Below are 17,983 nucleotides of genomic sequence, written 5' to 3'. Positions count from 1 at the left end.
TGAAGCACTGGAGAATTGTGTTGGCACCATTTGATGTTGCATGGACTTTGCGTTGTGTTATCAAGTGGCAGTTTTGATGGTTTATTGATTGCTAGGGTATTAGAGAGCCTTAGCTCATACATATTTTTATCTGGAAACATGATTTCTATCTGGAAATGATGATTAGATAACATCAGGCTTACATTTCCAGTTAGTCATATAGAGATTTTAGAAAAAAACTCTAAGTGTACCACTATGTACGCTAGCAGGGAGACTTTCTTAAATGTATTTTTATCTTATTGAAAAGCCGTTAATCTGCGATGGAAAATCTGCACAGACTAGATTATTTTATCTAGGACATTATCTAGAAGATTAAACATGGTTGTCTGTAGTTCATGTGTTGTCCCTCACAAAATGACTTTTTCTTTGTAACAAATTGTTCTTTGCTGCTTGAATGAATTTCTGTATGCCTGTTACAGACAGGTAGTAGTCGGACCCTTTTAGTTCCCCAGTAATGATTTCTGTAAATCCTATAAAGATGTCTGGAGAGTTTCCACGGATAGCAATTTTTATCCAGAGTCAAAAAAAGAGCAGGACCACAAGTTATGAGGAGAACCTAGAAAGCAGAAGAAAAACAAGTAGGGAAAGGGCTTCAGCATTCCCAAACAATTCATGATCTGCAAAATAACACTGTGTGGCTCATGTATAGGTGAGGTGAGAGAAATGAGGCAAGGGTATATGGCCAAAGATGGGAGGAACAAGTACAAAATATAATGTCATGTGATGCTTTAGAAAATTTCTGCAGTATTGCCTAGGAAACACGCACTTCCAGTTTGCAGTCAGCAGCCCACGCATCTCATGGCTCTGAGTAACTGTTAGCATCTCGGGAAAGCCCCTGGGAGCATCTGTAGCTGAAGCGTGTGCTTTACGTGTCACACAGTCTCAGTCCTCAGAACAGAACTCTAACACAGAAATGCTTTTGCAAGCACGGCAAGCCTGCAAAGCCCTTGTTCTGGTGTTTTGCTGCTTCCTCAGCAGTATTGGTTCAAACTTCTGCACCTTTCTTTCTGTCCTGTCTGTACCCGCTACATCAAGCAGCCACTGCCCAGAATTACTTCTTTACTTCAAACTGGATCTTTCGATGCTCTGCGTGGGATGTTAAGATAACTGCTTTGTTACTAATCCCAAGAATTACGGGCTGGCTTTTATTTTTGCACATTCCTCTATGTGTTTTCCTAAAGAGCTGATACAACAACTGATTCTCTATGTTTCCTGTATTGATCGAGCGTATCAGTTTCCTTCCATGGCAGTCCAGAGATGAAAACTGCCTTCGGTGGCACTGCTTTGCTGTGCAGGCCTGTGGACTGTTTCTCAAGGTCATTCGGGTGAACTTCCAAACTTTCCCATTGGGTATTTTGACCAATATCATGTTTCCACATTTTTCAGCAATATATGTGGCAGATGTTACATGGTTTGAATTATTTTAGGAGTTAGTATCTTCTGAAAGAGAAGGAACATAGTTACATTTCTCAGCAACAAAGCATGCCGTAAGACTGAAGGGTAGACTACTTAGATTAGTTCTAGTTTTTAAATACTGACTTAGAATAATGGTAGGTAAGAGTGGGTATTCCTTTGATTGCCAGCTATAAAACATGTTCTACACCTGTGTGATTTCTTTGCCATTTTTCTCACTTAAGGTGGAATAAGAGACTCACTTTCCATACAAGCAACATTGATCTTTTAGGCTGCCCGAATGGGCCCAGTGCCGCTGTCAGTCTGTGCTGTTGGAACTGGCTTTCTGCGTGTCCTGAGAGTTGCACTGCCTGTGCATCCCCTTGGTGTTTGCCTTAGACGCCAGACTGACAAAATGTTTCTTGGACAGATTAAGAAGTCTGGAAGTCCCTGAGGCATTCCCCAGTCACTGCCGTGATTTTATTCCTTAGCAAGTAGTGATGTGCTGTAGCTGCAGGGTGTCAGAACTGTGTTGAACTCAGCGGAGAGAATGTGTTGGAACTGAAGTTTTGTCTGAATGTTAGATCTCCATGAGAAATACCTATAATGGGGATTCCTGGGTTTGCACTGTTAACAAGAGAAACTAATTCTGGTTTTCTACTCTCTTTAGGTCTCCAAAAGGTGACATCCATAGTGAAGGATATATCTTGGAGGTAGAGTCCTGCTCCTATTTGAACCAACCTTCAGACAAAAAGGAGATACCTGATTTTGTTAAGAAAGTGAGTAAAAAATCAAATTAAGAAAAAAAACCACACCACAGTATGCTTTTATCTGCACCAGTTACTGTTACTAGTTCTGTCAGTCTGACAATAGGAATGTGCATGAATTTTGTGTAGTTGAAGCACTTCACTAGAATTTGTTGGCATTTTGTAATTTTAAGTACCTGAAGGGCAATTATACTTCAAAGAGAAACAAATTATTGATCATATTATTATGAGAAAATGACTTGTAGTATCACAGAAGAGTAATCTCTCAACAGATGATACCAACTAAGTTACCAATGTAGAAGACAGTCCTGTAGTGGTGTAAATATTTTAAATTGAAACAATATCATCGTTTTCATTTTAGAGTGCAAATATACTGTTGTATAGTACAATAGATAAAAGGCCTATTAACTCCTAGAATTCCCCAGATTGCTTAAAGTTTTATTCAGTATGATGATGTTAGCAGTTAGAGACTGTACTCATAAACTAAAGCACTTTGCCATCCAGAATAGTGTTGCTTTCAACTAGCTTTTCTATATATTGGTGAAATTGAAAATAACCTTGCAATTCTTCATTTGTTGCCTTCTTTTTTAAATTATTTGTGATGATGTAATATTTTGCTAGACTGAAATTTAGCAGGTTATGTCCATTTTGATGGAGACAGATTTGCTGGGCATGCTTCAGATTTTGCAGCATCTGTTGTGTCCTATCGCATGTTATAAAAGCAGGCAATAAATACTATGTTGACATAGCCACCTGGTGTAATAATAGTGTGAGTAGGCGTACTCCCCTAGCTTTAATCCATCTTGCCGTGATGGTAGTGGAGACAATTTTGTAGAATAGACTTCAGCACAGGCTGTATGAGTTTGATTGGGACTCAGCTCGACAGACTACACTCATGTTCAGTCTTTGCTATTTGCTATGAATAGTAAAAACTGGTTTAAAAATAATGCAGATCTGATCATCCTCATACTTAACAGATAAACAGATTTTGATATCAGAACAAGCTGAAGTTTTCTGAACAATTACTGCTTTTCAGAAGTTTGAATCTGAATCTAATTTTTTTCAGGGTTTATTGTGCTATTGCACTATTTATTGTGTTATTACACTATTTTGGATTATTTCAGCATATTCACACTTAGGTAAAACTGGTGTAATTCTTGTCTATTAGTTTCAATATGTTTGATTTTGCTCTTCAGTTCTTTAAATCAGAGTAGAAATATGTCACAACTGGTAGCAAAATTTTACATCATTCCAAGAGAAAATGTATTTGCAGTTGAATCTTCAGAAAGAGCATGGCTGACATGAAAACAAGATGACAACCCAGGAGTCATCTTATTACCATAAATATTCAATTCTGAGACTCTTTAAAATGCTTTTCTAGACTTGGAAATGTTTCTGTTGGTAGAAGTCATTTGACTATGGGGTTATGAAGATGCCTTTTTGAAATATAATAATTTAAATTTTAATAGCTGAAATCTATATTTACAGTTTCTCTGTAGGCTGAGTATGTCACTCATCCTCAGATGTTATTTGATGTGGAGGAATTTGAAGTTCTTTGAAGTTGTTGCTGTCAGGTGTGTGCTGTGTCCCTGTCTGTATCTGATTAAACACATTATGAAAGTCTCAATGCTTTTTTGTAAATATAATTCAGGAAACAGGACTTGTTTGGGACTAGGAATTAATTGTAACATTAACTAATTTGTCTGAGCAACAAAAACGTCCATTGCTTTTAAGGGCAAATAAAACAGATGTTTATAAACAAAATAAATGAAAAATAAAGGAAGTTCTTCAAAGAAAGCGGAACAAAAAGCTGTTAAGGAGGGCAATTGCTTGCTTTCAAAAAAGAACAACCCTGTAATTCTCAAACTGTGGAATACAATTCAAGTTAATAGCGTGTTGTAATTGAGTAGTCAATCCTTGATCACAGAGCTTTTTGTAAGAAAGTTGTTTAGCACAGGTTTGCCATCTTATTGCATTGCAAATTACTATATATTTTTGAAAAGATACCACATAGAATACCCATATTTTCAAAATAAAGTAACAAGACAAATTTTTCTCCAACTGGGAATTTACTAGAAAAAAATACCCTGGGAAAACTAATTTTATTGATTTTATTATGCGCTGCTGAGCAAGTATTATTTACGTGGAGTTTGAACAAGGGTGTGATTTTAATAGCTTATTTTCTCAGTTGACCTTTTGTTGCATTGAAAATGCTGTATGTCGTATTGACTAGTAACCGCTTGTTCCTGGCAAACCCGAAACAATCTTGCAATGGAGTACAGCATAGGTAATAACTTTTTTCTTTTTCTGTAACTCCATATAAATGTATAAGAGAAATGAAGTAGGAACAGAGAAGTTCTTTCACCTGGAGAATGCTTCTAGCTCATTGAGTGCCTCACTACTGGGTTGATTATAAAACATTTCAGAAATGCCAAAGAAGACTCTCTGGTCAAATCTGTGTGCCAGTACTGAGAATATTCTCCACTTCAGGACTCTCTCCAAATTTGCTGTTCTTTTCTATACATTTTTGCCAGCCCTGTGGTTTCTGACCGTGGCACGAGCCATGGAAGACAGGAGGCTCTTAAGTAGCAGGGACATAAAGCTGCATAGGATACGCTATTCCTGTGTCTTAAAAACAGGCTTCCAACACCATGTTCTGTTTGTCCCTTCGTATCAATGTGGATCTAGTTTAGGAAATGACGTGCAGCTTGACATGTCCTGAAGAGCTCAAACAGTCCCATGGTGTATTGGTCATGTCATTCCTGGGCAATGGAAGAAGCAGCTGAACTGCTGTATAAGTACGTTACTGCTGCATTGCTATCAGCGCTCCTGTCTTTTGCTCCGGGAAAAAGAGAGATTAAAGATTTGCTCATCTGCTCTTTAATGAGCAGAGGTAAACTTCTGATCTCTGTGGCTCAGATCATTCCGAAGTTGTTACAAGTCAGAAATGCTACTGCAAAGTTCCCCTATTTTGTAATACTTTGGCTTCTGTCTCATGTAAAATAGGGTAGCCTTTAATTACGTCCTTAGTTGCTCTTTAGTTCTGTGTATTCTGTTACCATATTTTTCATCTGAGGATGTTCTCCTGAATCTGCTGCAGCAAGGAGAGAAGCTAGGCTGACATCCCAAGCAAAGGGTTATTTTAGATACATAGTCATATATGAATGCCAAGTATGTTTCTCATGACCTTTGCTTTTCACATCAATCCGAGTTAAATTCTCCAGAAGAACTGCAGCAGACAGAAGGCTTTTACTTCTATGTTCACATCTTTGTGGTGTTGGTGAAAGGTTAGGAAATGGAGAAGTTTCTGTGCCATTTCTTCCCAGTTCTGACATTTTAAAATTTAGGAAGCACATCTTTATATTTTTGGCTGCCTGGTTAACAGTGTTCCGACAGAAGGAAATTTTTATTTGTTATTTTTTTTTCAGTTTGATCCCATTGATCCCAAATTTTTTGTCCTTGTGGACTCATTATCCTTCTCTAGGGAAGTACGGTAAGCATGGAGAAGTGTCATTTAAAAATGCTGTATCTCAACTGAAATCCAAATGCAGGCATCTTCCTTTTGTGTTTTTGCCTAGAAAAGACCTTTTCCTGCTGGTCTGTCCTTACTTGACATGATTCAGAAATGAAGCCAGCTTCTTCCAACAAAGCCAAGGCTGTACAGATGATTAATAGGTTTTACGGTTTAGAAGCAGACCAATCTAGCATGGGATATGATTGCCATGTTGAAACGTGTAATCTTCTGACTAAATCTGTTGTATGAGACAGCGTTTGTCAAAGATGCTCGTTGCTGTTCCCTGTGTTCGCAGTCTTGGTGAACTCCGGTGATGTTCAGCTGCTATCACCTGCACTAGCTCAGAAGCTGCCACTAACATGTCACTCTCCGAAGCAGTCCGCTGAACAACTTCTGTAGTCCAGAGTACCCTAGAAGTAGTTGTGAATCCTGCAGGTGTAGTGACTTAGTCTATAAGTTTGTTGACATTTGTTTTCTAGTAACAGGATTGCTGGGCCAAGGAAGTGATGGTGCCTCTCAGACTCAGCTGAGAGGGACTCCAAGAAGGAACATGCCACCAAAACACATTGCAAGGATGCTGTCGCCCATTTACTTTTTTCTAGGAGATGGCATCTGACACAGTAATCACCAGGCCTCCTGGTACAAAAGCAAGTTGCCTCTAATTAAGGGCTGAGTAGGAAGTTGGACTACTTTGAATGGGAGGTCAATTTTTAAGGAGTTTAATTTCTGCACTACTCTGGTAGAGGTTTACCCTGTTTTAGAACTAGATTTACTTGTTTCTAATCATTCGACTTCTTCCAGACTGCTTAACCAACTCAGAGTGCTGTGCAGTGTCTTCAGCATGCTAATGCCTGTAGGAAGAACTCGCATCCTACACTGCTGAAAGGATCTCCTGTATATGAGTCCTGCTGCCAGTTGTATGGAATATAGAATCAATGAGTATTTACTAGAACGTCTCTAAATGTCCTTAAAAAAAAAGCTTTGTCAGGAATAGAATTGGCACGAAGAATTGATATATTTCGAGTGTTAGTTCATGCACTGTAATGCACTTTATTAATGTACTTTATTACTAACAAGCCTAAACTGTAGTTGAACTTGGTCAGTGTATTCTTGGAAGGTGAGATGTTTCTCCAGAAAGCTGAACATTTACCAGAGGTCAGTCTCACTACAAGTCTGATGCTTTTATCAAACTACCAACACACTACTTTTCCTGCTCTCTTTTTTGTAGCTGTTTTGGTGTTATCAAGATGACTGTTATCTTAGTTCATGTGCATCGTTTTCTGGAGAGTCATCTGTGTTGTGGTTCTGATGGGTGAAGAATTTTTGTATTGCTGCTCAAAGAGAGGTTAGTTAGTTCTCCAGCTTCTTTTAGTTGCTAGGTGGAAGCACAGTTGGGGTATTTAGAAGGACTTTTGTTTCTCCCATAAAATAAAACCCTAATGTCAATATGAATTATCTTTTAAAATCTTTTCCATAGATGTTCTCAATCAAGGGAGTGATTGGAGTGATTCAGCCCAGATATGGCTCTCTGCTCGTTTCCTGTGTGTTTACTCACATCAGAATGAGTATTCATCACATATGGATACAACAGGGCACTTTCACATGTCCATACAGTGTGTGTGAGGATAGTAAATGATTTTGAACTCTCACCTTCTAAGTTTTAAAACTCTCGTCAGCATCCAACTAGCTGAAGGCATGGAAAATAAGAAGTGTCACAGAACAAATTTGTCCATAACATATATTTATATTGTATTTATATATCATTTATAGAGAGAGAAGTATTTTTGTGTTTGTAATAATGTGATAAGCAAATGAGAATACAGAAGTCTACAATTTCCTATGAAAATTTAATGTAAATATTGCTAATCTTTCAATTTTTTGGACTTACCATTGCAAGAAAAATACTGATTTCAGTATTTCTCACATTTTTGTCTCTTTCTGTTTCTCATTTCTGATGCTTCATCTCCTCATCTTTGCATTGTGATAGGAGCGCAAAGCTTTTACGTTCTGAAGAGCTCTAGACTGCTGGTGGATTTCTTGAATGTGTTGCTGCAGTCCTACAAGGATCTCTTCTGTGAAGTCTCCATTTGCTCTGTTAATTCCAGGGCTTGTTACCATGGATATTGTAATCCTGAACATTATTCTTTACTTTAAATATATTTTAGCTAACCTGTTCAGAAATTTCTTGCAAGAGATATGGTCAGAGCAGGTCGCAGTAAAAGATAGAAAGGGGAAAAAAATTTAATCTTTAATATTGCTCACAGGATAGTGAGCAATAGTTCTTCAAATGAGTAAGCAGTTCAAATTTACTTCTGTGTCTAGAAAATGACCCTTCTAGAGTACTGTTTATTACCTAGGATTACTTATCTAGATGTGAGCTCAACCTCTTCTAAAATCATTTTCATCCTTCAAACAAACCGAAAAAATCCCACTCCGAAATCTTCACTCTCCACAGTACTTGCAAAAGAACAATTCACCAGTTATTTCTTTAGCACTTTGTAATGAAAACCATCTCTGAGCACTTAGCCAACTGCTTTGTTTTCTGCATTTTTTTCAGAGCAATCAGAGCCCCTATTTTGTTTTTAAGTATTTGGATCTTAGAAATGGATACGGTCATGAAGCAGAAGTTAAAGCTCAACATCAGTGGTTCAGCTGTTTGTGATCCGCTGTGATAATATTTATTAAAGTGCATTTTGTTAATATTTTGTAAGTGTATATATAACAAGAAATGGTAAAAAATAGTATATACTGTATTTTAAACAGCCTGGTGTGAAGGGAAACATCTGTTCCTGGTTAAGCTTCTTTCAACTTGCGTTCTTTTGACTAAGCCATGTAAGAGTGGTGTTGATATATATCTCCCATGAACATTGCAAAACTATTTTCAGGACTCTCCCAGGAGCCTGGTTGTGCTTTTATAATCCTTTGCCCCCAGCAGCTTTTAGAGTCGTCCTCTTGACCAAGATAAAAATAGATGTTGTAAAGTATGTAGCTGATGTTTTTAATGATCCCGCTTCTGTCTGGTGGGAAAAACAACCTTTTTTTAATAATAAGCATGATAATATTTTATTCTGTGCTAAAATAAAATATGGTCAAATTGTTGAAATTGTAATTTTGGCTACAAGTAACAGATGGTTTGATGTAACAATGCGGTTATACAGAAACACTCTTTGGTTTATATAGAGATAAAAGAAAGCATTCCCTGCAAATTAAATGTCAAGTCCATAAGTTTGAGACTGAATTCTTCGTATTTAAAGCTATCATGAACCCTTTTTTATTGCTTAGGAAAAGGATGCACTAAACCAGCATATCTGTTTTGAATAGCATGGCTTCAAATTGATTACAATTAAATGAAAATGTTTGCTCATGTTCTACAAACACTGAACTGTGTTTGTCCAGCTAAAATGATTGATAGATACAAAGCTCAACCAACCATCTCTATAAATCTTTATTTTCCCCTTGCTTTGTACACCCAATTAGGTTATGAGTGTCTCTCAAAAGATTCAGATGCAAGGCATGGCCTTCATTTCAAAACTATTTGAAAAATATTGGTTCTCTAGATCAAGCTTTTGAGACATATTTTGTACAGACTTTTTTTGGTAGTGTATATCAGGTATTTGGGTGGAATGAGCACGGATGGCTGCTCTGTAGCAGTTTATCCCAGGCCTAAAGCAGTTTTCAGGGAATATATCTCAAATGCTGTGGATAAATTCATGATTTCTTCTCAGAGATAAGGGCAAAGCTGGGAGGACTCAGGTATGTTACAATGGCTTTTGGGCAGGTACTATAGTCTCTGAACCTTTGTAGTCTGTGTCCAGTGATGTTCTTCCTTTGCCACCTCTGTAGAAGGAACATGCTAAAGTAAGACGGTAATTTGAGAAGAATCACTGCACACAACGCCACAGAGGATGAGATAGTGTGGTTTCAGGAGCTGTCATCTACTGAGATGGGATACACACTGAAAGGAACGCGTCTGCTTGCACTGCCCTGCACTGTACATAGCCCAGTTGTATTGCTCTCAAGAAGGAACACATCACTAACAGAAGCTGAAGGGGAATTTTGACTTGTTACTCTAGACCCTTTCTTGGCTCTGGTAGCAGGAGACATATAACTTGCTGTAACTTAATCTCTCTTGGCAGTGCTGTCTAAAGAGCATATCTTCTGTTTTATTCAACAGAACAGTAGGTTGCAGTAGGTTCTTGCTTAATTATGTTTTTCCCTGTTCTGTTTGTAGCTTTCAGTTCCAACTTGCAGAGTCTACTACCAATGAGCATGTTGCAAAACTGCGAAGCTTGCTTTCTTTTCCCTGTTTGGTGCCTTATTTTTGCTCTGCCACAAACGCAGCGAGAGCTCGGAGTGTCCAATCGATGGTTCTGTTGAAGGAGCTGTGTACTGCGAAGATGTTTTTTGTCTTTGGGTTTTGTTTTTGGACTCTATCTTCTCTTGTATCATGAACTTACTTCCAACAGTCTTATCTAAAGTTCCTAAGTGGTAAAATTACGGTCAAGGTTTTAATTGGAAGTATCAATATAAACAATGCCAACAACGCTGTTTAAAGGAAGACCCAGTGGGCTGGGATTACAGTTGTTCTTTCCAAGGCATCCCTCCAGTGTTTTATCCACGATGACCAATTATAATGTAATTGACATTGAAAATGATTGGTAATTTGAAAGTCTGAATACAGACTGGGATTTGACTTTCTATAAGCTACATTTATATTTACTTACATTTACGAGAGCATGAACTGTCTATGTCAAACTCAGAATTGAATAGGTGAGTGTGAACTGGAAAAGGATAGAAATGTGTGGGAAGTAGATGCTTAAATGACAGAGTATCTCAATCAGAAAGGTTGCATGGTTTGGAAGCCTTCAAATACTGAAACGGAATTTCAGAGTAAAAGGACAGAGAAATGATTAGCAGTTGCTGCTTTGCTATTTGATTAGTAGAATTATCCCTATTTGTAAGCTTAGAGATGCAAAGTGCCGAAGTCATGGAAGTTTTGAGTTGTTTAGAAATAACTAAACCCTTCTTCAGAACATTAGCTAAGCTTAGTTGGTTTTAAAATAAGCAGTAAACTCTTGATGAGTGTTGCTGCCTTCTCAGGAAGGAGCATGCAAGATCCGTAGTAAATGTCAGAGGCAAACTAAAAGCCTGCCTTAATTTTAAACATCTGCTTTCAGAAATGAACAAGCTAGAAGGGGGACGTTCGGTATTTGTGATGAAACGTACTGCTGAATGTTAATGAAGGAGGACACAGTTGGAGAACTGTAGTCTTGAACATCCTTTTCCAATTCCAGCTCCTGGCACGCAGTACGTAGTACTCTCCTCAAACCACAAGATAACGTTCTTTGCCTGAAGATCCCTGGTGCTATCTCTGTTGGCAAAGGAGGTTTGTCTGAATCCTAAAATGAGATAGAAGAATACAGCAATCTTATTTCTGGTGTGCATTAGGAGATCTAATGCCTCTAACATTATTGTTTTAAAAACAACAAGCAAACAGACAGACAAGCATTTCTTTTATTAGCTAAGACAGCTTATGTTTGGTTTAAAAAAATTTAGATAGCTCTGAGCAAAATTGTTTCGAAGTTACTGTTTCAAAGGCCATATGTTTTCCCATCAGCAGGACTAAGTAGCTGTCTTCCTCTTAGTTCACTGCAGAGCTAACTACATGCATCTGGCTGTTGGGAAATCAGTCCATTGCCACTGGAGAATGTTGTCCATTCTCCAAGTGTGCTTTTTCTATGCATGCTCTTTGTAATTTTTTTCTGTTGTTTGTTTTTGTATGAGCAGCAGTCCCATTTAACCTGGCATTTTTTGTTACCTTGTGGTATCATTAAACATACAGCAAACCTGTTCATGAAATGTTCAGTCCAAATGACTGAGTTTTGAAGATAGCTTTCATCTAGATCATCAGGTATAAGTCTTGAGCCCAGTTGGGACTGTTACCAACTGGCGTGTCCTGATGACAGTAATAAAACTACTTTCGCTCTGCATGCATGCTGAGAGCTTCCAGCTTCTGGCATACAAGAGCTAGGAGAAATTCCTAACACTTGTCTTATTAAGTCTACCGTTTGGAAATCCTTATCCAAGAGAGAGATTCTCATTTTTAAGTGGCTTGGCGTTATTTCCCGTGTTTATTGATGCAGGTGGAATGCTATCCTGAGCTTCCTGGAAGTGTCTGGTTTGCTGTGTGCCATCCCATGGGACAGGCGTACAGAACCTGACTGTGAGCAATTACAGAAGCTGACAAATTACGATTCTCTTCAGCATGGGAACAGTATCCTTGAGCTTCTGTATTTATAAGTAATACCATCTTGCTCTCTAGGAATAGGAGATTATTTTGGAGCTGATAATGCAACAAGAAACACAGAGTCGCAGACAATACTTGAAATGTGCAATGAATTTCAAAGTGTCTTTATTCTAAATAAATTCGAGAAGAAAATCTTTATGTAACTGTTCAAAATAGGCTTTCAGCCTGGAGTCTGTGGATTTCTTTAATGGTCGCGATGCCTATAGTTTAAAAACTAGTAGTTTTCAGAAAAGAGGATTTCATCGTTCATTTATACCATTGCAAGGTGTGTTGTTACAGACCTTTGCATTTGACCACCAGCAATTTTCTAACTAGGTAGGAAGCCTGTCAGAGAATCAGAAGGTGGGACATAAATTTGCTGCGTCAACATAACATTCAGTGCCACTTCTTTGTGATTCTGATGGTGCCTTTTTTCCAAAGGCAGCATACAAATAGTGGTCAGGCAGTCACAAAATAATCAATAATGCTTTACAAATGTTAAGAAATGTTAACCCAAGTGCCCCAGCAAAAATTCAGTTAAGGTAGAGACACTGGGGTTTGACACAGTGCTTGTCCCTGTCCCTGCTGCAGTTAGTGGGAGATTTGATATTTATTTCACAGATAGCAAAGGCTAAATCTGTCCTTTTTTCCCCTCTAGGGAAAATGCCAGGTTTCTAATCAAGCAAATTATGGGGTTGGCATTAACTTTAATGGCATTAGCCCTCTGTACACACGAAATTTCACCCCTTCTTTAAAACAGGTTCTATTTTTAAACTGGCATATCTCCAGATTAATACAAACCAGTTATAAACTGATTTAGATGGACCCACTTGTTTTTTTTTAATCCAAATTAAAATAAATGAGTTAAGTTCTGCTTCTGTTGTTAAACAGCATCTTTTGTGATGGAGACCTGTGTTTGTATTTGTGGTTAATATCATCCAAGCTGCACTTTGAGGCACTAAAAATGTTTCTGTTCCTATCTGGGGAAAGAACCAAAGAATTGTGGTTTTATATATATATATTATTTTTTTTTCTTTGTTGGAGTTTCCCTTTAAAAAATTTCCCAACATGTAAAGAGCAACTATGTAGTATGTTTAAAATATAAAAAAAGGTCAGTAAAATCACTGAAATTACTGTGGATCAACTCGTGTAAGCACTTCTATTGTCTTTTTTTTTTTTTTTTGATGTGGCACATGGTAGAGATGCATTTCCTCTGCTTTTTCTGCTTTTTCCTCTTATTGTAGCGTGGTAAGGACTTTCCCCCATTTGTTCTCTAGGCTGGCACATAAAATCAGTTAATTGTAGTATTTATCTGACCTGTGGTATGCTCTGGGTGAGCCTGTCAAAGCAACAGCATGTTCTTTCCATTCAGTTCACCTTTACCCCTGCTTTCTCCTGCACGTTGCCCTGTTCCTGACTGTCAGGGTACCGAGGTTTGGCTTCTTGTCTTAGTCCGGGTTTGTGTTTTTTGGAATTTGAATATTTCAAATACAGGAAACAAGAAATAGAAATGGATACCGGATGGCATAATTCATTCTGTCTGTAAAGGCAACTAATATTCTGCGCTACTTAAACTCTAAATAGGGTGCCAAAAAATCAAATTATTTTTGTTTGTTGTTTGAAATCAAATTACTTTCGTTCATAGGTTGAAAATGTTAGAGCTTCATACTTTATTTATGATGTGAGCTAGCTTCCTCCTCGTTTTGTGGAAAGTTGGAAAGACAGACTGTTTGCATCTGCTGATACATCACTTTGCTTTTCTGCAGCTTTCATTGCACAGTTGATGTAACGTTTCCGGTTAAATTGGCTTTATTGAAAATAATGAGATGTTTGATCCTCCCTTATGCGATTGGGAAAATTTGAAATGTAGGTTTAAATAAAATATTGTATTCTATATACTGCTAATGAACTTGTTTGGAAAGTGCAGACGTGTTCTCTTTTTGTAGTATTTGTGCTAAACTATTAGGCTAATACAGCTTAGAATATCATTCCATCCTTATTACTGAGAACAAGAGCCTCAGAAGAAAAACATCAGGTTCAGGTATTCCTTAGAACGAACATATTTTCTTTGAGTGTGCCCAGACTGTAAAACATTGCTACAATAGCTGTGAAAGCTGTTCTCATCCAAATCACAGTGTGGGAGAGCCTGGTATGGGCTGACAAGCAGTCTTCCAGGACCAGTAAAAAAAAATACATATGTACTATCCTCACACTCTTAAGAGTTGTATACAAGTTAAATTTCTATAATTAGCTGCCCTGCAACCTGCTAAACAAATGTAGTGATGTGTGTATAGATTAGTGATAACAGATGAGCTGAATTTGTAATTCTTTCAATGACTTTTTAAAAATGTATTTGTAAAATTGCAACAGGGATTCAGAACTTGTGTTGTTCAGGGATTCAGAAAGTGTGTTATGAATGCAACATAAACCTTTCTGAGCAAACCAGTTACATGCTGATGGTCTCTGTACACATCCATTTGATCAAGATACTGCTGGTAGTATTTTTATCTGGAGGTTATCATCCCCATTTAGCAATGAGCTTTAGTTAAGTCAGCATCTCATGTTCGTCAGGCTGAACCCCTGTGAAGACTGTTGTATTTGTTTCCTGGAGAGCTCTGTTTAAGTTCCTGCCATCACAACATTAAGAGTTAATTTAACATGAAAAATATAACAGTGGTTTGAAAGAGGAAGTTCTTGTAGATCAGGTATCATCTGTAGGTTTGTATGTTCAGAACAGGACCACGTTAGCAGGAAGTAGATGATTCATTTAGAAAAAAATAATTCTAGGTAGGGAAGATGCAGAAATGAGCTTCCTCTTAAAATGTATGTGTATATATTTAAATATATATATACAAAATTCTTCCCTATTCCGTTCCACCCCTTGTGCTTTCAATGTTAAGATTCATGTAAAATACTGTATTTCACTTGCTCCTGAAAAGAAGCCTGAACTGTTTCACATAAGTTCATACAAAATTGAACCTCAGAGAATAATTAAGACATTTCAACTCTGCAGAATTACATGGTATGCACAGAAAGTGAAACTATTTTTCCATTCTTAAGCCATTTCTTTTTGAAATATTTATGCGTGTTTAGACTTCATATTATACAAAGTGTATGCGTTACATGGAAACCTTTCCTTTTCTGTTGGTGATTTGGATAAATGAACTCATGCCTTTTCACAAGAGTCTGGCTCGCTGTATTTCAGGAGTGTGAGGCTGAGGTCTCTGGCGGATGGTGCGTCTGTGGTGCTGAGTCTCTGCAATAGATTTCTTTTTCTGCTACATCTCAAGCCTTCCTTGCCTAATTCCTGCTTTATCTGATTGTCACTACTACTAGCCCAGTGCTCTTTTCTTAGGACCTTTTGTGATTTGATTCTTTAGTGTTCTTTCTTTACCTAAAATGTAAAGGCTTAATAATACAGCCCCTTAGTTTTCATTCTTCTTCTTTGCTCATCTCACAGCTATTCTATGGAGTTCTCTGTCTTCCCAAACGTGATGTATTAAAATAACTTTGCTTTTATGTACTCGTTATGTGAAAGTTTGCCATTTGTGTCTGAATCCAAAATAGGAAAAACAACAACTGTTGTTATGATGGTGCATATAACAGAGAGAATTAATAACCTTTTTCTTGCGTGAAAGTCATAATCACATGCCTAATACAGCAGAAGGTGCAACATTAAGTCTGTGACTTCATAAGGTCGATGCTAAAACTTCGTGTGAGTAATGCAACCTCTGATAATTTAGAATAAACTTTTCAAACAATCCTTTATGCCCTGTGAAGAAGTATTTAGGCATTTTCTTCCCTTCATGTGTGTGCGTGTGCATGCATGTGTGCACTTCTGTATTATTGCAGTTTAGACAGTGTAGGGAATTTCTCATCCTACTTCTGTGGAATTTAACTTTTTATGTAAATGTAACAACAATTTCTCGTGGTAGTGGACAAATGTAGCAAAATGACATGCTAGCTCCCTTGAAAGGTGTTATTTTCTGTATTTCTATTTAGCTAAGACAGCTTGACAGTTAAAATCTAATCTTCTTTGACTTGTAGATTCAAGATGCAGCAAGTCAAGGCTTGAAATTTGTTGGAATTATACCTCAGTACCATTCCCAAAAGAACTGTCTTGTCAGCTCCTCTCTGACACCCGCCAGTAACAACTCTGTGCAATCAAGAGATAATAAAAATGTTTCGAATTGCCCTGAGGATCAAGCTTCGCTGGATGGCGAGAAAATAGATGGCATTAATGGATGCGATACTCGAGCACCAAGCGAGGAAAGTGCTGACCAATGCGCCACGTCCAGGGAAGGCTGGAGGGGTGAAGGACAGGCTACTGAGGAGCCCAATTTCAAGTCTGTGAAGGGCAGTGAAGAACAACCTGAGAGCCCGAGTGTAAGAGAAGCGACAGACACGCAGAATGGAGTTGCAGAGAATGAAGCGCCAGCACGATGCTCAAAACCCCTTACCGGCAGTAAGTATGGCACTGACCTCTAATACATAAAAGCCAAGTTTAAAATTGCCTCAATTATGTTCCCAGCTCCTTCGGGGCTGGGAACTTAGCACTGTAAAAGCCAAGAACGGGTGCACCAACTGAACCACTTAGCCCCATTTCAGCATTGTTACGCAGTTCGCAATCACTGAGGGTAAGTCGGATGGCAAATGAAGAACTGATATAACCAGGTGCAACTGTGTTATGTCCTGTTCCTATGCCTCAGTGGAAAGATTTATTTTAGTCCGCTGTTCAGCTGGACTGGTTGATTTCTGGGTTTGTTGTGATAATCTGAGAACTCTGGATATTTGATATCTGGAAATCAGTAGTTATTTCTGTTAATGGTTCATGTTTGCTAATTCATAATAATGGTCCTTGTGATAATGGTGCTCCTAATAATTTACCTTCCGATTTGCATATTTTTGAAGGCTATTTTTCACAGACCAGTTTTCCCTTTCCCTTTCCCTTTCCCTTTCCCTTTCCCTTTCCCTTTCCCTTTCCCTTCCCCTTCCCCTTCCCCTTCTTTCCCTTTCCCTTCCCCTTCCCCTTCCCCTTCCCCTTTCCCTTTCCCTTCCCTTCCCCTCCCTTCTCCTTCTTTTCTTGTCCCATCCCTTACTCTTCTCTCTCTTTCTCCCTTTCTCTCTCCCTTTCTCCTGTTCTTTCTCTCCTTCTCTTCTTTGATTTATATCTCTTCAGATATGCTTTCCAATTTTAGATGTCATTTTATATCATCCTAAAAAAAAAAAAAAAAGTCTCAGCTGAGGTCTCAAAGTTCCCTCCTTAAGGTGTTCGTTTCTCAGAGGTTAATTCAGTAGCAGAAATTGTAGTTTAAAATAGGATGTAGACCAGAGTAATTTAGAAAATCAAAATTCATCAGAAAAAAGATTCTTGCCCCCTCTTCACTTTAAATCTGTCTTTCCTATATTTGTCTACATCCTAGGAGAGATTGTGTACACTTATTTCTATTACTTTTTTGCTTACTTTTCTTACAAGTTATAAATCTACATAAGGAAATTCCATCTACATTCCTTTGAGCTGGTACTGTCCTTGACTTCAATTTATCGCTATTCTTCATGTTTCACATAGATTCGGTCAAACAATCCTGGCCCTTTGGGGATTTTATAGTGTAGGACTGAGAATGAATATGCATTCTTGGACTATTTGGACTTGGACTATTGTCTTGGTTTCCGTTGCATTTTCATGTAATTAGGTTTTTGTCACCAGATTTGGATCATTCTTCAGTAACCTTTCACTGTACTATCCTCAAATTTTTGGGGCGAGGCAGCAGCCAGGTTTGGTCAAAGCACTGCTATTATTTGAATATTTTGTTTTATGCTAGAAACTTACTCATTATAGAGCCCCTTTGAGTTCTATAGTTCTAAATTAGATATCTCCAACTCATATCAGACCAGTTCTTTCTCTTTTTATATATCCTGTCCTTGAGATAGTTAACCTAGCAATTATCTTTTTGATGCTACTCCCCCCACTGAACTGTGGAAATC

The 17,983-nt window shown here is 37.9% G+C and overlaps 1 protein-coding gene across 3 annotated transcripts in view; it reads left to right on the top strand.

The window, feature by feature from the left end:
• RFTN1 (raftlin, lipid raft linker 1) overlaps nt 1-17,983 on the top strand; it is a 96,217-nt gene that overhangs the window by 49,178 nt on the left and 29,056 nt on the right. For all 3 annotated transcript variants that reach the window (XM_048070339.2, XM_013171948.3, XM_013171947.3), the window contains exons 4-5: nt 2,102-2,210; nt 16,046-16,463. In XM_048070339.2, coding sequence (XP_047926296.1) covers nt 2,102-2,210; nt 16,046-16,463 — 527 coding nt within the window. The remainder of the gene's footprint in view (nt 1-2,101; nt 2,211-16,045; nt 16,464-17,983) is intronic.

Source organism: Anser cygnoides, chromosome 2, assembly GCF_040182565.1.
Source record: "Anser cygnoides isolate HZ-2024a breed goose chromosome 2, Taihu_goose_T2T_genome, whole genome shotgun sequence".
Lineage (NCBI taxonomy): Eukaryota > Metazoa > Chordata > Aves > Anseriformes > Anatidae > Anser > Anser cygnoides.
This window is presented reverse-complemented; position numbering and strand designations above follow the sequence as displayed.